At 37.7% G+C, this 23,519-nt stretch overlaps 1 protein-coding gene across 3 annotated transcripts in view; it reads left to right on the forward strand.

Annotated features, from left to right (window-relative positions):
* LOC131039282 (uncharacterized) overlaps positions 1 to 23,519 on the forward strand; it is a 240,790-nt gene that overhangs the window by 168,186 nt on the left and 49,085 nt on the right. For all 3 annotated transcript variants that reach the window (XM_057972155.2, XM_057972094.2, XM_057972020.2), the window contains one exon: positions 2,252 to 2,359. In XM_057972155.2, the coding sequence (XP_057828138.1) occupies positions 2,252 to 2,359 (108 nt within the window). The remainder of the gene's footprint in view (positions 1 to 2,251; positions 2,360 to 23,519) is intronic.

The raw sequence follows: 23,519 nt of genomic DNA on the forward strand, positions 1-23,519 counted from the left end.
CTGAAGTAACTACAAGGTCATTATTTATAATTTTTGACTTTAGGTTTATGTCATCGATCATGATGATACCCTTTTCTTCTTTCGTACCCTTGTTGGATATCTTTATGGGTCTGTTCTGAGACTTTTATCTATTTCTTGATAATGCCATTACTGGATTTATGATCAATTTAAAGTTGTTCTAGGCCATAACATGCTCATATTCCTTGGTTTTGTGGAGATGTCTATTTTTCCTTTAGGATTTCGTGAAATTCATACATTAACATGATGGTGCTTCAAGGTAGCATCTTGGATCCAAAATTTTGAGCCTCTTATATATTGTGAAAGGACCTTGCAATTTAAATATTTTGTGGTTCATATAACTTTATCAAGATTATCACCTATCATATAAAGTATTGCTGATATTCTTAAGATAAAAAAAATAGTTTTTAGATTTGAGAATTGGTATGATAACATAGCCAATTGATTTTTAAAATAGGTAATGATTTAAAAAAACCACAAAAATGGACTCCTCTATCTCAGAGACCTTTTCAAACATAGATAATCAAGGGCTCATGCATTGTTTACAGAGATGGTTATAGTAGGTAAATATAAGAAAAATAAGAAATTAGACTAGATATAATGTCTTTGGCAATGCGTTAGCTCAAATCCACTAATTTTTTTTTGCAATCACTCAAATCCTAGATCTTTCTGATCACCAAGTTCCCAATGTGGGCAAGGTGAGAGCATATGAAAACTAACATGAGGACAATTGTATTAAACGACTAGATATTGACAGCTCGCTAACCAAATTACATTAAAAGTGAATTCAAAGAATCGATCAATGCCAACATGTTAGATAGTGATATGCAAATTCCAATCAAGTCAACTTGGTTAATAACAAGCATAAATGTGTCAATGCCAAAATGGTAGACTATATTACCCAATTTTAATACACACTAGACTGCCAGAATAAATATACTGAAAATAAAATGGATCTAGTAACCAGGATCTTACAATGGAAGTAGGGATCCGATGGTAAACCATCCACTTATTACAATATTTAATTCTTGAAAGCAATTATTCATAAAATGATTATTTTGTAACATCTAAAGGGCTAACAAACAAACTTACAGAAACTGATAATAAATTAATACCTCTGAAAAATGTGCTGGAACCTGAAAAGACTAAAGTAAAATCCTTGAAAAATATTTAGAAGCCAAAGTCTGCAACTCAAAACTAAAAACTTAAGATAACTTGTTGCTGCTTGAACCAAATGATCTTGATAATCTAGTATAGCCCAAACTTTGACAGAAACTACCTCAAAAAATCTCCATAACCAGCTACGATCAGCATTAACTTGCTGTTTGGTGGTAGAGATACAAGAATGGTCCAGCAATGACTAGAGCGGCAGCCTTGGGAGAGGATTTGCCACTTTCCAAACATGTATGGATGACTCCAACTTGCACACCACTCTATAAATGGGTGATCAGACATTAAACTCCAACATTTGCCACTTTTCCAATGACTCAAACTCAATATGCAGTCACCAGTGATTAATAAATGTCTCCTTGCAGAAAGTGTTGTGCTATAGGGTATGGTATGGCTTCCACAAAATCTTATGAATGCAGTGATCAAATATGAGAAAACATGCAATACACTGAATAGTATGGACTAGGAAAGGATATGTAAATGGCTGCAAATAGACCTCAAGAGCCGGTTTCCATAATTTCTAAGTTGAAGGGCAGCTATTATTACCTTGATACAGCCAGGCACATGGAGTACAGCCAGCAAAAATGTACTGTCTGAAACAATGGTGGCTACCAGCAATTATCCAATGCTTAGCCCATTATTTTCTCCTGCGCAGATTTCAAAACACTCATGTCTGATTTGAATAGGACAGGACCTAGGGAAAACAGGCATTATGTTCTTCAGCTATCATGTGCAGGTTTTCATTTGTTTTCCTTCATCGTTGTGGTAGACCAGCTCTTTGTCTAAGTACATATGTATCTTTGGTTACTTCTAAGGTAGTCTACTGCAGTAGTTATTTGCTTCTGATTTTGTCCTGGTTTCAAAGATCTCAGACTGCTAATTATATTTCCCAATATTTTACTTAGCATCATAATTATTCTGATTATAAAAACAATCATAATGATGTCCGATTCGTAATTGCAGTCCCCTTGTGTTTTCATTAGATATCTGACTATTGAGATAGGGGTATTTTTATTGCAACTTAATGTTGTTCTGAGAATTTTTGTCTTGTTGTATTTTACAGGAAGCGAGCCTAGCTATTCCACTCTTTTCTCCTGTGATTGTACCTATGGCTCAAAGTTTTGGTCCAATCCTCAGCCAGCTAACATCTTCTCCAACAATCCGTCGTGGGGTATTTTATTTTTAAAGAACTCTGCTTTGTTTAAATGTTTTTCTAGGTGCGCAGACAAAAAATCTTGTTTTTTCCTTGATTTCATTCATTTGTTTCATGTTGATTCAATTTTTTATCAGATTTACTAAATTTGTTGAACTAGAGTTATATTCTAAATAATATGGATAATAGTATAAGTGAGATGCATATTTATTTTCTTCTCACTCAATTTTAGTTTCTGGCTTCTACTTCAAAAAAAAAAATTGATGCTCTTTTTTATCATTTCGTCTTGAACTAATGACATAAAAGTAACCCAAAATAATACTACATTATAACACCATCTTGAATGGTGTAAAATAATGGATAATCTTCTAAAATGGAATAACTTACCAGTTGAAGAAGCATCTTGGAAAAAATTGTCTTATAGGTGTTCTCAGCTCTACAATACATAATCATAAATATATCATATTAGGTTTTGACACAACCTCTAATGTTGTAATCAACAAATCTTAATGCTTCATAGTGGCTTAAGGTTCTACCCTACAAGATTAACATTTTTTTTCGTTGTATGGAATCTCATTTCGGGCCCACTAGCCGATTTTTAACTTGTTGCTCATTTTTCGGTCAAGGGAATTTGACAAACTTGTGTGATTTTGTGTTTAGTTGGGGCTTTTCTTGGTGACCTAAAGAGGAACGTATGCGATCTTACCGTAGACGATTTCAGACACCCTCCTCCATAAACCAAAACTCGAGAGCTTTCAATGAGAATGGGCGACCTCTGGTTGAATATCTTCCCCTCACAAAGGCAGACTGAAGACAAAATGGGGGGGTCTCCTGTGAAGTGAAGGGGCGAGGTGTGCATAATGCACAACATGTAGATAAACATGTCCACAAATAAAATCCAGCTTCGCAAGATCCGGTGAGCAAATGCAAAGAAATGTTGAAACTGCAAAATAGGAAACAAACTGAAAAGAAAATGTTTTTGGTTGATGCAAGATTGCCAAGAACCAGGGATGCTCCTACATCAAACATCTGAGGTTGTGGAAAAAGTGAGTCCCTCACTTTGCTGGGTCAGAGGATAATCAAGATGGTCTACCTCTACCTGAGAAATCCATGATGAATCTTCAACTGGTCTGCCCTTCCACTTCACAAGATACTCACTATATTGGTTGCTCTGGGTGCTACGCCCAATCCTATTGTCTAAAATGTCTTCATTCTGATCCGGTTTCCTCCTTCGTATCTGCTTCTCCAAGTCTGCTCCATTGTCCTCACTGAATTATGCCTAATGGTATTGATGTAGGTCTGCAATGTTGAAAATAGGTGAAATACCCAAAGTATCAAGTAACTCCACTTCATATGCATTTCCGGAACTGAATTTCCTCAAGATCTTACAAGGTCCAAACTTCCTCTTCTGCAACTTATTATAGGTCCCAACTGGGAATCTCTCTTTTCTCAGATATACCATTACTTCATTGCCAACTTCAAATTCTTTATGTCTCCTCTTCTCATCTGCTTTCTCCTTATACTTGTTGTTCATGTCCTCCAAGTGTTGTTTGACCTGAGTATGCACTGTCTTCATATGCTCTGCAAACACTTCTACTTCTGCACTCTTTTCATCTTCATTACCGATTTCCCTCAACTTTGATATACCTCTAGGGTGTGCTCCGGTAACAATCTCAAAAGGTGTTCTTCCAGTACTTCTATTTACTGAATTATTGTAGACGAACTCTGTTGTGCAAGGATCAAGTCCCAACTTCCAGTTTTCTCTCCAACTAAATATCTCAACAAATTTCCCAAACTTCTATTTACCACTTTTGTTTGTCCATTAGTCTGTGGGTGAAAAGTAGAACTGAATTTCAAGTCTGTCTTCATCTTCTTTCAAAATGTTCTCCAAAGATATCCAACAAACTTAATATCTCTGTCAAAAACTATGCTCTTAGGTAATCCATGGGATCTCACCACTTGCTTGAAAAATAGGTCAGCAACATGTACTGCAACTGTTGTCTTTTTACAAGGTATGAAATGTGCCATCTTTGAGAATCTATCCACTACCACAAATATAGAATCATTTCCTCTCTGTGTCTGTCATAACCCCATATTTTTGTAAATTATAAAAGATAAACATTTATACTTTTGAAAATGATTCCTTATTTTATATTAATATAATAATGATGTTTAATTACTTCTCGATTTAACTTCACCATAAAATGTTGATTAATTGATAAATAATTATTGATGTATATAAATTGTCACTAAATAAATATAAACTTAATATATTTAAATACATTATAAAACAAACGGGATCCCTTACGATAATATTAATATTAATGAAACGCATGCAAAGTATATTTTTGTTCGGTTCCTAAATTAATAAACAGTAGACTTTAACTGGTATCGGGTATATTGAACCCCAAAAATGGCATTGCATAAGGCGAAGGATTTCGGGCGAAACGATGCGTCGTTTTAAAAGGCGCCGAAAGACGTAGCGGGTCAACCCTTCCGCAAGAGCCACGTCCCCTGGTTGGGTCCACGCAAAAGGTATTAAGGTAGAACGCTTAGCGGGGGCAAGGAAATGAAGAAAAAGGGAACGGAAGGAGAGAACAGAGCCGAGGGTTAATTCGGGCGGAAAAAGATTGAGCGCAGGAACCGCGGGAGTCCAGGTAAGGCCTTTAGCCGCTGAGTATTATTTCGAAGTAAAAGTAAATTAAAAAATAGACATTCAGACAGAAAGTATAGAGAGTTAAAGTTAAATAATAGTATAAAGTTTTCATTAAATACATTATATTTTATATAAAGGGTAGATAGATGTTAAAAGTTAATATAATCAAAATATATATATATATATCATGATTGCACAATATGAATAAATCCTCATAAATGTACAAGTTAGTAAATAAATTAATAAATGAATTCATTAATAAACCTCAACTCCTGATTAAGGAAATAACAACATTATGCAATTAAGGACTAATGGATATAAAATATGTTACTACTAAAATTATAAATAAAGCAATTACATATTTAAACCTAGTAGGGTAGATGAGGAATTGGGCAACAGGGATAGCAGGAACTAGGCCTTTGTCAGGTAGGCCACCCACTGCAGTTGACAAAGGGCTTCTGGCAGGAGGGCCAAGGGGGTGTGTACCATCCTTGGGCCTGATAAGCGCTACGGGCATCCTAAGGTAGCTTATCCCTTTTATCCCACTAGGAATTAAATATGGAATTGACTTATTGATAACAAATAAAACTCAAATGAATTTAGACAAATTACACCCTAAATGAAATAATCAATCATTAAAATTCATTGTTTACGTGTTTTCTTCGATTTGCGAAGTTGGGACATTACAGTGTCTTAGGCAAGCCAAGTATAAAATCCATGCTTATGTCCTCCCAAGGTCTCTCCAGAACTATCAAAGGCTTATACAATCCAACATTCTGACTACTACCTTTTGCAAGTTGACAAATCCTACAACTCTGCTCAAATTTCTTGACATCCTTATGAATCTGAGGCCAAAAGTAACTCTCACTAATCAATGCCACTGTCTTATCAACATCAAAGTGCCCAGCTAATCCTCCACTATGCTTCTCCTTTATTAGATTCTCTCTCATAGAACTCCTAGGTATACACAACTAAACTGCTCTAAACAACATCTCATCTTGAATGAAATAATCTAACCACTTACTTTTGTCCACCATAACCGGTTCCTTGCAAGCTTTCCAAGGTTCTACAAAATCCTGGTCTTCCTCATACAAGTTCTTCAATTCTTCAAAACCTAATACCTCCACTCTCATCTGTATCAGCAAATTCCTCCTTCTACTCAATGCATCAGCAACTCTATTTGACTTTCCACTTCTATGCTTTAACACAAAGGTATAACTCTGCAAGAACTCCACCCATCTCATATGTCTCTGATTCAACTTACTTTGACTGTTCAAATATTGCAAAGCTTGATGATCAGTATACAACACAAACTCCTTAGGCAGCAAGTAATGTCTCCACTTCTTCAATGCTTGAACTATGGCATAAAACTCATGATCATACACAAAATATCTTCTCCTTGCATCATTCAACTTCTCACTGAAATAAGCTACTAGTCTACCTTCCCGACTTAACACTGCTCCAATTGCATTCCCACTTGCATCACAGTCCACTTGAAATACTTTGCTAAAATCCTATAAAGTCAACACAGGCTGCTCTATTACCTTCTGCTTCAGCAATTCAAAGCTCCTATTTTCTTCGGTTGTCCACTTAAAATCCTTTCCATCTCCTCTCATTGTCTCAATCATAGGGTTGCAAACTAAACTGAAATTTTTGATAAACTTCCAGTAGAAACTAGCCAATCCATAAAATGATCTTATCTCTCCAATGTTTTCCAGTCTAGGCCATTCAACAATTGCTCTTACCTTGTCAGGATCCATCTTCAATCCATCCACAGATATCACAAATCCCAAATAGACTAACTCTTCTTTCATAAAACTGCACTTCTTAATGTTTATCAACAACTTTTCTTCTCTTAACCTCTGCAAAACTTGTCTCAAATGCAACATATGTTCTTCCTTTCTCTTACTGAAAATCAAAATGTCATCCAAATACACAATAACAAACTTAGACAAAGGAAAATTATACTTAACTGTGATCTTGTTTATTGTTGTGGAATCAGTACACATCCTCCATTGCCCATCCTTCTTAGGTGCTAACACTGTTGGCACTGCACAAGGACTCAAACTTTCTCTGATCAAACCTTTCCTCAACAATTCCTGCACTTGTCTATTCAACTCCTCATTCTCTGTCGGTGTCATCCGGTGTGTTGCTTTGTAATATCCCTTGTCCAATTTGATGTAATTTTTTGTTGTTTATAACACAAGGAATATTGTCAAATAATTCACATCAAAGTTCCCAGACTCGGACTCGGCTCTGACTCGGCAATGACTCGGCAAAATAAGAAAACCCTTGAAATTTAGAGATTTTTAACGATTTAAACTTGTTTCATACGCCCATTATTGAATTAAGCTTAAAGACACTATAACATCATCAAATAGAAGCTAATTTGATCACATACATAAACATACATCCATCACATGCATAGAAATGTAAATTGTAGCTGAAGGATTTAGAAAACATAGATATATAGAGTTGTAAATGTTGTCCAATGTATATAAAATCCATGACTTCAAATGTTCCCAAACATATATGTAATTGTAAAGTGTAAACAAAAACAAGTCTATGGCTCAAGCTCTGGCTCAACCTCGTCTATCTGCCTCCTAGAAAGGTGTCTAAGGTAGGTCCTAGATGACTGAGTAGCCATAGTCTCTGCCTGTGATGTGCCAGTCTGAGTAGCCATAGGTGATGTGCCTGATCGTGCTCTATCCTCCTCTGCCATAGCCACAACCTCAACCTCTCTGTCTATCTGGTCAGCCCGCTCAAGGTCCTCATCAATGAAGACTAGATCGGTGGACTCAATGAGCCAATCAGACTCGGGGTCGACTTCCTCTAGAGTGATCGGAGAGGAGTTAGCATCCAAAATCTGTCTGGTCCTAAGACGGAGGTTGTAATGAACAAAGACTAGATCATTCAACCTCTCCACAGACAATCTATTTCGCCTCTTCGAGTGGACGTGCTCGAACATGCTCCAATTGCGCTCACATCCAAAAGCGCTACATGGCTGGCTCAATATGCGGATGGCAAAAAGAATCATTAAAAAATGTTATGTTTTTTTTTTTTTTTGACTGCACTTTTTTCAGTGACGTCGGTCGGGTCACAACCCTCGGACTCGGTGAGTTAGGCCCCCTGACCCGTCCGAGCCCAAGTCAGGGTCACCGTGACCCGACAGGGTTCACTTGGCCCGTTGACTCGCCATGAGTCACGGAACTCTGATTCACATACAATCTTCTAGCTTGTTGGTCTAAGTTATCAGTCTGATATAACTGCGTGTTATTGACACCAAGGCACAAGAAATGCTTGCAAACGATTTCTATAATATCTAAACTATAGACTCAATGCATTAATGACTTCTTTTGATCTTTCCAATGCATATATATGAATTTCAAATGAAAAATGTGCACCTACAGCCAAGAGACATTTTCACAAATACTTGGCATGCAAACTGTTATCATCATAGACATATCTTCAAATAATGTCTTGCAACTTATTTCTCCTTAATTAAATGCAATCTCCGAATACAATAGAACATGTAGATACCATGACTCTAGGCTTACATTCATGAATCAACGACAATGATAGACCTAATATAAAATGACATCTACAGCAGAAATATTGAAACTAAATTGACATGGAAATCGAATACAAACAATGATAGGAACTTGGTTACATAATCGCCCAATGAAGTTGAAGAAGCAAGCAATAGCCACTAAAAGAGACCTCTTTGATGCCAAAATTGTGCCCTTCTCAGTACCGCCTCTGTTCTGATTTGCTTCAGACAATAATAAATAAATTACAGCTTCCACGCCACCTTTTAAGCATCAAATTTCATCGTTGACTTCTCCCAAAGTGAGCGCTCCAACCTAGGGGTGAAATCGATGCCCAATGTTGATGCAATGTGCAAAATCGTGGCTCTTATAAACTGATTTGAATAACTGGAAATGTCTGATAAATAAATCAGATTGATCAAGATGGATATCCAGCTCTCTAGCACAAATCGTTGGAACATAAACCCTCCCAATTATTCTCTCAATTCGAATCACTAAGTCTGCAAGTAAATTTGGCCCTTGGCCACAAATTTAGCCCAAGTTGAACTCCTGAGCTAGAGCCCACAACCAGCGATAATTCGGAAGATATTTCACAACCTCAAAATTGCATTACCAATTGAGAGTTTTTTGTTCCCAATGGCTGAAGATTGTAATGTGTTGTCCTCATTTTTGTTTTCAAAAATGATGGACCATTACATAAAAATTTTGTAACAAACTGAAAATTTTACTCTATGGCACACTTCTCGAGGCATAATTTAGCCTTATTCCTGGACTGGACTAATCCTCAGTCCATCCTCGAACCACATTTCGAATTTCATCGCATTCTGGGTTCGTTTGCTATGTCTTTCCTTCAATTTCGGGTTTTTTCTCTGTGACTACAGATGGGAAATTTTCCTTAAGTTGCAAGTTTTATGTTTTCCTTTGTTTTAGTGTTTGTAGGGAAATTTTTAGTTAATTACAAGTGCACTTAATGAAAAGTAGAACTTGTAACTTACTTTTTATTTCCCCCTTGTTGCTTTTTGTCTTTTAAGTCATTGTAGGAACTTTTTAGACATGTTACTAGTGAACTTTAAATTTTAAAGTTTAAATAAAACTTGTAATTCTTATAAAAAGTTCCACTTAAGTGATTTTAAGTTATGGTAGGGGTTTTTCTCCTCCATTACAAGTTTTATAAAATCACTTTTACTTGTAATAGGGATTTTATTTCCCTACTACAAGTTTTTTTTTAAAGTTGTTTTTCAAGTCACTTGTAAAGGGGACCTTTACAAGTTCTTTTTTAAGTTAAGTTATTAAAGCTTGTTGAGGGGATTTTATTTCCCTCTTACAAGTTATTATAACTTGTATTCCTCTCTCAAAAACCCTATTTTCTCTAGAATGGAGATAGTCTTTTTTTTTTAACTTGTAATATGAAGAAAGAAACCCGATTTTCACTATTACATGTAAAATTGAAACTTGTTGCATTTCTCAAAAAACCCGACCAGCTTCTTAGGCGAATTTGTTGAGAGTTTTCACCGATTTTTGTGGAGATTTTTTTTAGGAAGAAGGCATTTTGAATTCTTATGCTATTTTCATGCATCTTGAAACTCTTTCCATGCCATTTGGTGGATTTATTTGCTGGTTTGAAGGCATTTTAACAGCAGCACGTGTTTGCCAAAATACCAAGATTTTGTCCTCCAAAATGCCACGAAGCTCTTCTCTCCCATATCGTTTTGCCTTCTCAACCCTAGCCGTTGAGATTTAGGGAAGATTCGACCGATTCTTGTGCCATTTTGCAAGGCGTTTTTGCTGCTAAAGACGTTTTTAAAAAACGTGGCTAGGGTTTTGAAGTTCGATTTGTTGCTTATTTAAAGGTTTTAAGTCTTCATCACAAGGATTATTGCATTTCCTTGGAAGAACATTTGGATTGAAGCAAGGTATGATTTCTTTTCTTTTTGTTTTTATTTTCTTGTCTTCTTGTTTTTATTTCCTTGCTTAATCTTATTATTTATGTTGGTTTTACCCTAAAATCGGTTTTGTGAGAGAGATTTTCCCCCTTGGCAAAGCAATTTCTACATTGCATTGATCTTCCCCATTTTCCCTCTTTACTTGCATTCGGGATTTTAAATCCCAATTAGAAGTAGGATGAAAATAATTGATCTCCCCATGTGATTGGAATATTTTAACCGTCTTTTGGTAAAATCCCAATTTTCTAAGTTGAAAAATACCCATTCTTTCAAAACCAGATATTTAGAACCGGATTACATGTTGAAAGTTCTTCCCATTTTCTTGAAGATGATATTCCCAAAATCTTTCCATTTTCATCCATACTCTTTGCCTTTATCCGTACATATCATTCCCATCATTTCCCGCATGTCAAAATCACATTTTTCACCCGCCTCTTCATTTTCCTTTTTACAAGTATACTTGCATTCGGGTTTCAAAAGTCCAATTGCACATTTGTTCGTCCCCACTTGTATACTTGTAAAACTTTCCCCAAGATCCGAAATTGGTCAAAGAACAAGTTTCAAGCATTCCCATTTATTTCCCATCTTTCTCCCACAAAGTTGAGAAGTACAAAGGTTGGAGTTCTTCCCATTTGAAAAAGAAAAAATGTTTAGTTGCAGCTGATTATGATGTTGCTTTAACACTTTTAAGTCTTCATCGTAGCATACCAGGCTATTCTTCAATGTCAGATTTACCATCACCTTCCATTCCAAAGAAGATGAAGTATAAATATGACAAGTACCAGAATGAAGTTTGCCCTTCACAAGTTTCCTCTCCTTTGGATCATATCAAGGATACGGAAATAGGGCATGTTGACATGTCAGAATTCGTCAAAAGGGTAGAGGATCCGCAAGATAGTAATATGCAGCAGTTGTTGGACAGCTACATTCAACATGCATCTTCTTTTCCGGTAGCTACCCTAGAACCTGAATGTGTCCTTGTTTGTGCTCACCATTTTGACAAGGAGACAAGAACCATCAGAAATGATGATGGGGAGGCAATAATTCGCCTTGATGCGGATACCATTGAAAAAGTCTTTAGAATACCGTCACCACCTGTGTATATGGAGATTTTCAAGGATAGTGTAGCTGAGTACTATGTCAAGAGGGAAAAGGACTGCAAACGCCACATCAACAGGTGCATCCATGAGCCACGAGCCGCTTTCACAAGGTGGGCTAAGTTATACCGTTGTGACTTCAAGTGGAAAATTGGAGACATCATTACTCTCCTCAACAAAATGTTGGGTCTTGAGTATTCTAATGTTTTTGAGCCTTAGATGTATCAGTTTATCATGTTCATAAGGCAGTCCCATTACATTTCATGGGAAGAGATTATCAGTGATGCTTTGTGCGAACAACTTCAGCATTCCCTACCACTATGACATTTTATATGAACTCATACTTAGTGTATTTGGCAGCATCACTTAGACATTTCCTTGGTCTTTCTACCAAGGGTGATCGCTCGCTTATACCAGTATGGGAGTACTACGATCAGTTGCCCTTGAGACCCAACAGATTACATTTTAGGACGGTTCAAGATGTATTCTTTGGTTATTTCATGTGCCAATTTGACAAGACTTTGAAGAATAGAAGGGTGTCGGATGAAGCATGGGAAAGAGTGAATGAGTATGATTGCTTGTTCCTTCAATTCCCGACTTTCACTTATATGAGAGTCGGATGCTACAGTGGGTAGCCATACATGCTCCCTAGATACTCAACTGATAGGATTATTCTTATGGAGTTGGGAAGACAGATCATGGTTGTGCATGCTCATCAATCTGTCAAACATAAGGTTGGGATGGGGATTTCTACAACTAACTGTTGACATGTCTAAAATTGCATTGCTACAACTCCATCCGACCAATGCAGAATAGAATGTACCTGTTGAGTATCCTATCCTCTCTTGAAATAAGGAAATCCCTAATGCTAATTTAGTTGATCAATGGGGACGACCTCAAGGTTTTGATTGTCGGGTCTTACTGCAGGATTACTCAGTGATTGATGTGATTTGCTAGGAGCACAAGGTGTCTTACGATTTTGCAACAAGGTGGTCTGTTGTGATTCTCGAACTACGAAATAAAGAACAAAGAGGAAGGGATAGGAGATCTAAAACTAATAAGACTGGTATGTGGGTAGACGGATTCAACATAACCAATCCCTGCTTGGCCAAAATAACTCACAACCTTGCAGGAACGGTGCAATCTTCAAAGGGACTTGGAAAATTTTCAGACTGGAGACGCACGGCTAAGCACCCAATTCTAGCGCAGCTTAGACAGACACCTGCAATTGAAGTAAGCACAATTAAAGGCTCAGGTTAACCATACAAAAGGATACACAATCAGTATATCCTCACTAATGTGAGCCTGAATCTATCAAATACCTGCACACCCAAAACAAAAGATCTATCTAAAGTGCTGAAAGAAACCATGCAAACAGGATGAAAACAAGACAATAAACACCAAATTAATGTCTATATATTGATTTCAGCTACCTATTACAACAATTTTTGTAGCATCTCTATGCTATTGCTAAGATCTAACCTATTCTAACTTCTAGAATCTAACTATAGGACTCTAACTACAAAATTCTCTCTAACTGTCTAACCCTTTACAAAAGAAAGGCCTCTACCTTTTATAGATTTACAATTATGAATTGAAGGGAAGGATTGACTGCATCCGAGGGTCCTGATCTTCCTTCCAGAAGCTAGCAGCCTTAACCCATGCCCATTAAACTCTCAGTCATCCATTCAACCACAATCTCAATTACCTGCCACTATTTGGCTTTAATTCCAGTCAATTTGGCAGTTGGACATAACTGTCCACAAAAATATCTTGCGTAGGACCCATAGGCAATTTACAATAAAACAGTTTTAGTTTTTAAAACTGAATTCCTAGAATTAAATCCAGCTATGTATTTCTCAAGAATGCCTAGATTTGCAGCATTCGAAATGTTCTTAGGTCTTTGGTCCTGGTGGACTTCAACTTTGTTCAACGGCTCGCTTTCCAATGCTCGGTTCAGAGCTCGCGTTCCTGCATCTTCTTCAGCTTTCAGTGCTTGGCTCCTAGGCCTTCTCCTGGTTCTCTACGATGACGTCCTGCGACCTGCAAACAATCAATTTCGCTTTAATAAATTAATTTGAAAAATTAATTAATTTAATTAATCAAACATCAAATTCCATTTACGATGCCTGGCTTCGTCTCAGTGAAGCTCTTTGTGAGATGTATCTTTTGAATGTTTTCTCTTTCTCCTCTGGTTGACTACTCCATTTTAATGCCATTGAAGCTTCCCAACTTACTAGCGAAATAGTGATTTTGCCCTATTGTTCAATTTCGGCCTATAAGTCGGTTTTGAAAATATCTAAGTTAAACGCTTTTCACATGATTTTCACATTTTTGGCCTTGAAAGAACAAAATGTAAACCTCGCGATTTTCACTTTTACCTATTTTCGGGTTAAAACCACGTTTCGCAAATGTTAAAGTTAAACGCCCCTTTTACGTATTGCGCGATGTTGGATTGGGAGAGTTCTACGTTAAAACGTCTTTTAGGAAAAAATCGTGATGCCCTATTTTTGGGCTGAGACCATTCTTTGCAAGCTTGAAAAGTGTTTTATTTTTACCTCCTTTACTTAACTCACAATTTTCAGCCAAGATGGGTGTTTTGAAAAGTTTTTTAAGTTCTAATGTTTTCTCATTTTCGGGTTAAAAGGTCTTTTTGCAAATTTTTCAAAGTATTCACTTTGTGCGATTTTAACTTATAAAACATTTTCGGGATACTTGAGCCAATTGCGAGACTTTGTCATTTGATATTTTCAGCTTAAAGATAGAGTTTGTGACTTAGGGTTTAACCTGTGCCTTGGAATGCGCAATTTAAAACCTGGAATTTTTGGCTATGAAGCTGATTTTACAAACTCGAAGTTTGCTCCATTTTCCTTTTCGGCTCATGGAACATTGCGAGGTTGTCCTTATCGCCTCTTAAAATGCGAGTTTTAACAGACTTCGGGCTACTGAAGGGTTTTGACACTTAACTTTTTCGACCTATGGAGGGGATTTCGAGAGCCTCATATTACTTTCGGCTTAGGAGGAAACTTTTCGAAAAAGAGAATATTAACCCTCTTTTCGGCCTATGAATGCGTTTTGAAAAGTTTAAGTTCGAACGCCTTTTCTAATTTTCAAATTCGGTCCGAAGGAAAGGTTTGCAAGCTTATAAAGTGACTTCAATTAAAATGCCCTTGTATCGCATTTTCGGACTAGAAGGACATTTTGCAGAGTTTTAAGTTAACGCCTTCACTTATTTTCTTCCCCCTACGCGATTTTATCCTACTTCGTTTTCGGCTTACAAGGGTATTTCGCAAACTTCGGTCTGAAGAAGGCTTTTGAAAATTTAAAAAGTTTAATGTTTTACCTATCACGCGATACTTCATTTTCGGGATTTTTGGTCCATTTTCAAAGTTTCGTAAAGATGACGCCTTTCCTTTTCACCTTGCAATTTTCAGGTGATTGGTCATTTTCAGTTGGGAGGGCATTTTTTTGCGAGATGGAAGACTTTAAGTTTTCGGCCATTTTCCCCCCCTACTGCACGATTTTACTTTTGCCATTTTCAGCTCTCTGAGCCATTTTGAAAGTCGGCCTGAAAGGCTATTTTGCAAGTTTCGGGTGGATTGAGGATTTCGTGAGTTTTAGGAAAGCTTTGAATGATTTTCGGGCAAATGGCGTATTTTGCTAGTTTTCAACTTCTGGAGTTTCGCGAACTTGAAGACTATGGGCGATTTGATTTTTAGCCATAGAAAACTCGGGCATCTAAGAGGAATTTATGATTTCATTACTTGCCCTTTGTGTCCACCAAATTCAGGGCTTCTTCTCTCCTATCGAGCAGATTAAACAAAATATGGGGGTCCCTGTCCTGGACGGGGATGGGTGTGCAATACGCACAACACTAACCCATTGAAGATTGGTCGGTATTCTCTTGTTACATCCGTCAAAGCCAAAGCCATGGAGACTGAGATGCACGAGATTAAACTCAAAAGGTTTAAGTCAAGGGCAGATTTTGATTACCGAGGGATGAAGGAAAGGATTAAGAAATCCTTCATACATGTGCATCGCATTGAGGATATCTGGGTGGATCTTTGTATAGAAAAGGAGGTTCTCAAGATGGACTACTGCAGGCTCACCCTTGAGCATATTGTTGATTTGAACCTGGTGGACATTCCACAAGGGATGGTTAATGATGGGAATGTACTTGATCCAAAGTATGTCTCACGAAGGGTTGATGAAGCTCCACTTCCTTTGATTCAATGGTCACATAAAGAATGCACTTCCATTCTTGAGAGATTTTAGCCCATTTTAGCTAACACTAACACTTGGCTCAAAGGTAATGGTGTTAGTCTCATCAAGATCAAGGTTGGAAAAGAAGATGATTCTACGGGGCCTCTTGGACGTAAGTTTGAGATTCAGAGTGACAACAAGGAAGGTGCATCATCTTCAGGCACAAGGATCAAATTGTGGGTTAGTCGGGCAATGGTGCTTCCTCCTAAGGAGGCGACAGTTTGTGGGAAAGAAAAGTCCCAGCTTCATGTTCATGTGATTGATCTTGGTGATCCAAAAGAAGGACAAAAATCAGATGATGCTCCTAGGTCACTAGCTTCAGAGTCATCTCATGAGATTCCCTCCTTAGTTTCCATGGAGCTACCTCTATCTCCTCCTGACATAGCAGTGGATGAGTTTCCTCAGGATGTTGCTACTATTTCAGCCGTTGAGCCGCCTCTTGATTATCATCAAGTGAATTTGTTGGAAATCTTCAAGGATACTCCTGCGTACATTCATTTGTCAAAAATTGATACCTCTACTTCTAGCTTTGAGGAGTTTATGAAACAAACTTCATGTCCTTTGGTTACCAAGCAAGCCATGGTTGCCATCCAGACAGATACTTCCCCTAGGATGACCACGGTTGCTCGAACAGAAACTACTTCTCCTCTGATTGCAACAGCTATTGAGAGAGAGTTGATGGCTTTACCTCCATGGCTTAGTTCATTCACGCCCAAGAGGAAGAAGCAGGAGATTTCTCCTGATGCCTTGGATTATCAATAGCTTAAGCACTCTAGGCCCAAGGTTGCTAAAAGAGCCAAGACAATCTCAAGGGTAACAGTGGACAGTAATAAGATGAAGGTGGCTGAAATTGTTGAGCCTCTTGCAGCTAAGCCACGTGAAGAGATGTCAACTGCTGATTACAAGGTCACAAGGGTGGAATTGGGTAAGCAAACACATGAAGTGGTAAAGCATGATGCGCAGTATTCTGTAGCTTCACTAGTACAACGGTATGATGAGCTTCTAGCCAAGAAAGACAAGCTAGAAGAAGAGAATAGGCAACTTGTTGCAGTTGTTCATAAGATCACAAACCTTGCTAGTGAAGTGAGTAATCCTTCAAATTCTACCGAGGCACGAGAATCAATTTAGGGAGTTGAGAGAGCTGCTCAAAAGGTACAAGCATTGGAATCTTGGGTTGATCAGCTTCATAATCTATGTGCACAAGTTTTGAAGGAGGTTTTCCAAATGATGGTCAAATTGAAGACCATTGAAGAACAATTGAACCAAGTTTCTGATACTTTCAAATAGAACTTGGAAAAGATAGAAGACAACTTGACCATTTGGCTTAAAATTCCTCAGCAAAAGTTAAGTGTTCTTCTAGAACATCAGGTAATTCCTTCAAGGGTTGTGTGCTTAGAATTTTAGGAGCTCTTGGAGAACAAAGCCCTTGTTCTCAAGTCACTTATAGAAGACATTGATGATGCTATGAGGCTACGAATGGAAGTTTTTCAGGATATGATTTCTCATTGTGAGAAAGCTTCTTGCAACATCATGGATCATGATGGGGAATTATTGGTAGAAGAAAGGGTTATTTCAAATCTACAGTTGAAGATTCGCCATGAGTGGAAAAGTGAACCATTTTCAGCTGCATCCATTCAAGCCTTAGTGACTCATCAAGTCTCCTTGCAGGAAATCCAGTCTTCCTTTGAGAAGAATAATGCCACAATCCTTCGTTGCAGCGATGTTATTGTGAAAACCATGATCATGGCAAGGAATACCAATGAACCGAATCCTGATGAACTACAAGTAATCATCCAGAAGTTTGAAGGATTCATGTCATCTCATGCTACAACTTAAGTGTTTTTCAACATTTAGTTTCATTTTCAAAATTGTAATCTTTTTAGTTGTAGTTTCTCTTTTGACATGTTTACTTGAAAAAAAAAAATTGTAAAATTGCAAGTGAAGTCATTACTTGCGTTTTTGTAATTACAAGTAGACAAGTTACAAGTCAATTTAGAATAGGAATTGTAACTTTGAATAAGTCATAGTTAGTTATTGAATAAGTCTTGGTGGTTGAGAGATTTTTTCAAGTTAGTTGGGATCCTCCCACCTTTTCTCATGACTCCTCTCCTATAAATACTGGAGTGGGCCTATTGTAATTTTTATCTTTTGAAAAGCAAGCAAAAACTCTATCAAATTTGCAGCAAAAAAGTCTTTGAGCTTTTATGTGTGAATTTAAGAATTGAAAGAAATAGAAGAAGATTGCTCAAGTATTTCAGTCTTTGTGCTACATTCTTGAGTTTGTGTTCCATATTATCTTTCTTGCAAGTGTTTCATAAAGAGCTTGATTGAATTTGATTTGCAATCTTTGAGCTGCAAGTATTGGAGGTTAATATAAATTAGAGTAAATATTATTTTGAGAGGAGCTGTAAAACTTTGTAATTGCACTTGTTCTTAAGAGAGTTTAGAAGTAGATTTTGTAAGAAATAGTTGTGAGTCTTTGAACTCTTACTAGTTCTTACTATTTCATGTAAAAGAGAATAAGGTATTTCAGTCTTTGTGCTGATACAATTTATTTTGAATATCATTAGTATAGAAAAGGGTAGATAGGACCTCATATATTCAAGACTTTGAGCTTGATATTGTTCTCCCGTCCTGAAGGAAGTGACGGAAGTCTTTGAACTTTCAGGAAACTTTATTTCCTTTCTCTCATTTATTTTAAAGTTGTTACTACTGTTTTACCATAAATTGCTATCACTTTTTTGTGAAGAGAAAAGGATATTAGCTTTCTTGAAAAGAGAAGAAAGGCTATTGTTTCATCCAACTTTAGTTTTAGTATTAGATATAGATAGGGGGAGTCTTCCCTTAATTAGGAGATTTTTACTCACACACTGTGGTTGAAGCCACAATTTTGTATATTTCCCCAAATGTACAAAATTTTCAACCAACAGTTTTTGGCGACTCTACTAGGAACATGAATGCATTTGAGAGCCTCACGCTTTCATTTGAAGTCTAGTGTCTTGCTGATTGTTTAGAATATTGTCACTTTGGTTTTTTAGATTTCTCTAAGTTGGAAGGTTTGCGTGTTTATGTTTGTTGTAAGCCGAGTGAAAGTTCTCGAGAAATATCTCCTACTGAACGAGCTAGATTCCATTTGCTCACTAGTACATCGTCCCTTTCATGAACTACAAGTTATCCTCCATCAAAGAAAAAGAAGTCTATCCCAAGTGAAAGTTCTCCTTTCTTTTTCAAACCGTTGATATCTTCATCATTTAGTATGGCTAATCCTCCTCTACCTCCTCCTGGACCATGGGGAGCAGCTTTTTGTCCTTTAGCCTTAACCCCACCTCTTCATCCTCTTGCACAAGGTTCCCGGAAAAATCTTCCCAAGTTCTATGGAGATGGAAAGCAACATCCCGATGAGCATGTCAAATCTTTTTACATGGCATGTGGTGTTCTTGGAGTAGAACATCAAGATGTTGTTGTTCGCTTGTTCGTAGAAACTCTTCAAGGTATTGCAGTCAATTGGTTTTTCAATCTCGTTGTTGGTTCAATCGTATCATGGAACTTGTTGAGAGACAAGTTCGAGGAATGTTTCAAGCCCGTAGAAGATGAACACGCCTTGTTGGCCCAATTAACCCAAATGAAGAAAGATACTCATGAAGGCATGCATGAATTCATTGCTAAGTTTAACAAACTAGCAAATAGAATTCCTACCAATTCTCAGCCCACTCCTGAGAATCTTAAGTGCTTTTTCATCAATACTCAGTTGTCGGAGGTCAGTTTCTTCCTAAGGCGAGCATCTCCAACAGATTTAGCTGCTGCTCAATCAATGGCTACTGAAATTGAGGACGATTTGACCCTAGCTGGTAAAATCAAAAGGGATCCTAATCGGTCCAAAGGAAGTTCTGATATGGAGATTTCATCTTCAAGTTCTATTGATCCAATGGTGCAGAAATTGGCAAATGAGCTCCTTGCTTTGAAGAAGCAGATATCTCAGAATTCCTATCCTACACCATACAAGGATATCCCAAGGCGGGCATATCCTAATGTTGCTACCAGTTATGCTAATAAGAATCAATCCAAGCTCCCTCCTCCTCCCGAGAGGCTTGTGCTTGAACCACCTCCTTCCAAGGCAACAGTTGGTTATTATGAGACTGATCAAAGTGAGCCTTCTTACTTCGATTATCAGTCTAATGATATTGTTATTCCTCAACAAGAAGAACAAGATGCAGCTAGCGACTCTACTATACGCCATATGCACTATGATGATTTTGTTGCTGCTGAAAGGACTCATAGTCAATCTTTTGCTGTGATGACAAGATCCTAGACATGGTTGGCTCAACAAGAAGAAGCCACGAAAGTTGCAGGTGATTCCCAGTTACCTGTTACTATTGCTAAAAGAAGAACACCACTGCCCTATATTCCAAAGGATGTAGCTAAAAATCAAGTAAGTAACAATAATCCTCCTTTTGCTTCTTCCATTGATCCCAAGCCCAGTATGCCTAACCTCAAATCACGATCGGACAATGTTCATCCCTCCCTAGCTGGTTCATTCCAAGCTTTTGACATTATTGACCATGCTAGGAAGACCAAAATTCAAATGTCTGAAGTTGAGTATTTACAAGCTAATCCTGATCAATTTGATAGGCTAGCTAATTTTGTTAAAAGTAAGGAAACTCGTCCTATACTTGAAAATACTACCCTGCAAGAACCTAAGAATTTGCCCAATCATTCGGTAACCATTTCATCCGCTATCCCAGGAAAGATAGAACCCTTTTATATTTCCTTGCTAATCAATGGTTTTCAGTTGAGCAATTGTGTCTTGGATTCTGGTGCTTCTGATAATGTCATGCCCGCTAAGGTTGCACAAGCTTTGGGGCTGACCTTGACCAAAACTTTTGGTCATTTCTATTCAATGGAAAATAAGCAAGTGCCTCTTATTGGGCAAATCAAAAATGCTCAATTTGCATTTGCACCTTTTCCAGAAAAGAAAAGAAAAATGACTGTCTTGGTAGCTAACGTTCCTGCATCATATGGAAGGTTACTTGGCCGTAATGTTTGTAAGGATGTGTTGTGCATTGCAAACACTCCCTATCACCGACAGGGTCCCCCTCTTTAATTTTCAGCCTTCGTCCTGCTGAGTTTTGATTTTTGATTTTTGTCCGCCATCCTTTTGTTGGGATCCGGCAAGTGGTAGTGAAGCATTGGGCTTTATAGCCATTAGGTGATAGGGGTGTGTTTGGATTTTAAGTCGCGTGGACGGGGAGTCCTACGTGGAGAGTCTCACATTTTGAATGCCCAAAATCAATCCAAGGGAGACCTAGTTATAGCATAAGCCTGAGAATCTGCTAGGTAGGCAAGAATGTCAATTCCAAAACCTTGCGAAATGGCCTTTTGGGCCAGTTTTCGCCATGAAGTAAATTGTCTAAGTTTCAAGAGTTTGCAAAATTCCTCAGGAGGCCGAATTTTGCCACATGGAGGTAAAATGTTAAAACTCAAACTTTTCAAAGGTGCCATTTGGTCTGAATTTCGGGGCCTGGAGGTAAAACGTCAAACTTTAAAAGAAGTTTTCAAAGGTGCCATTTGGTCCGAATTTCAGGGCCAGGAGGTAAAACGTCAAACTTTAAAAAGTTTTCAAAAAGGCCTTTTAGGCCGATTTTCGCCAGATAGAAAAGCGTCTAAGTCAAAAAAAAAACCTTGCAAAAGGTCCATTTGCCCCGAATTTTGAAACCAAGTGAAGGCGTTATAATTTAAAACTTTTCAAAAATGTCTTTTGGCCCAAAAATCAGCAAAACGACTTGGAATGCCAATGTGAAAAAGTGTTAAGTTGGAAAAGTTTGCAAAAGCCTTCTTTTGGCCGAAAAGGCGAAATGCGTAAAAAAAAAGCACTTAACAAAATTAGAACTTTTCAAAAACCCATTTTATCCTGAAAATGATGTAAAGTCGCCCCAAAAGAAACTTTTCATAACGCCTCTCTCAGCCGAAAGTAAGAAATCGCGAAAAAGAAGAAGGCGTCTTTTTCATAAGGTTTGCAAAAAGGCCTCAAGGGCCGAAAAGGCGAAACATTAAACATTAAAGGGGGTTCGCAAAGCCTTTTCAGTCCTCCCAGTCCAAAATCGCAAATTAGGATTAAGGCGTTGAAAGTTGAAAAGTTTGCAAAAGCTTGTTTTGCCCCAAAATTGGACGAACTAGGGATTCGCGTGGGTTATATGTGAGGTGTTTAGTCTCAAAACCCCAAAAATCTCTCAGCTTGAAAACCGCGAAAGTCTGCATTCCATCTTGTTTAGCTTGAAAATATGCAAAGGAGGTGGAAATCGCGAAATAAAAAGGGGCATTTAAACTTGTGTTTACATTTGTAGCTATTTACCCCGAAAATCAAGAAGGGTGGAAATCGCGCAGTCCATAGGCGGCGTTTTAACTCTTTCAAGCTTGCAAAATACTTTTCTTGGCCGAAACATAAAAAGGAAGGCGTCTAACCCTTCATTCTTGCAAAGCCTTTCCCAAACCCGAAGTTTGGAGAGATCGTAGGATAAACCCCTTGTAAACCAGGTATGACTTGTGTGTCTCCTTTAAAATCATTTAACAAATACAAAATTGATCACTATGCTTAAACGGTTCATGGAGATTTAGTCAGGTGAAATTTTGTAGATTGCAATTTTCTTTTGGAAGGGCATCAAGCAAAGTTTTAAAACGTAGCACAACAGCAAAGCCTGTCTAAAAAATTAACCTTGAAAGTGAAAATTCAGACTTAGGGAAATTTTAAACATTTTAAAAAATTAAATTTAGGCAAAACTATTCTTCGAGTGCAAAATTGGCAATCATTAAGGCACCCGAGCCCTGAACTACATCCAAGTAGAAGATTTTAAACAAAGAGCTTGATTCCCTATTTCTGTAATGTCCCCACCTTAGCAGTTGACCAAGTGTATGTGCGTTAGCCTAGCTCTACATGGTCCTGAGGGCTAACGAAGGGTTTAAGGGGATCCCGGAGTGTTTTGGCCTAGTCATTTCCAGTTTGGGCTAAAACGGAGTTGATTTACTTAGTTTCAAGCATAATTACTATTTTTTTAGTAAGTCAGCAGCACACAACGGAGGCTAGCTTTGGTGATTGGATTCGATACTCCTCGGCGAAAGCTTTCCGACGAGCTATCACTCGCGCTATTCGGAGCCCGATTGGTAATATATTTTAATGCCTGAAGTGTTATTAAAGTAACATTTAATTTAATTGTAAAATATTAAAGTGTTACTTTAATATTTATTTTATGGGGATGTGTGCAAATCAAAGGGGCACCCAAGGGAGACACAAGTGAATATTTTAATATGTTTTATATTGCACATCTTTTATCCCACATTGCTCAAGTGAGTTGGGTCGACCATTGGAGAAAGAATAAAAGGAAGCTTTTGTGGCTTCATTCAACATGTTGAATATGAGAAGAAATTGATGTGTGAGTTGCAGATCCATTCTTGGAATTAGAGGATGTCTATCCTCTCTTGTGACATTCTAGATGTCATTCCTTTGGGGTTTGGCCTTTGGAATCCATTGCTATCAGCTTCATTAACAGGCAGATTGGGTGCATCTCCAGCTATAGGCAGATTTGGTGTTTTGCTCATACCTTCTTCACTTCTTGACCAATGCTTATGCCATTTTGAAGGGAAGATTTTATGAAGATATTGGACTGATTGAAGACTAAT

The sequence above is a fragment of the Cryptomeria japonica genome, chromosome 9 (assembly GCF_030272615.1).
Source record: "Cryptomeria japonica chromosome 9, Sugi_1.0, whole genome shotgun sequence".
NCBI classification, from domain to species: Eukaryota; Viridiplantae; Streptophyta; class Pinopsida; order Cupressales; family Cupressaceae; genus Cryptomeria; species Cryptomeria japonica.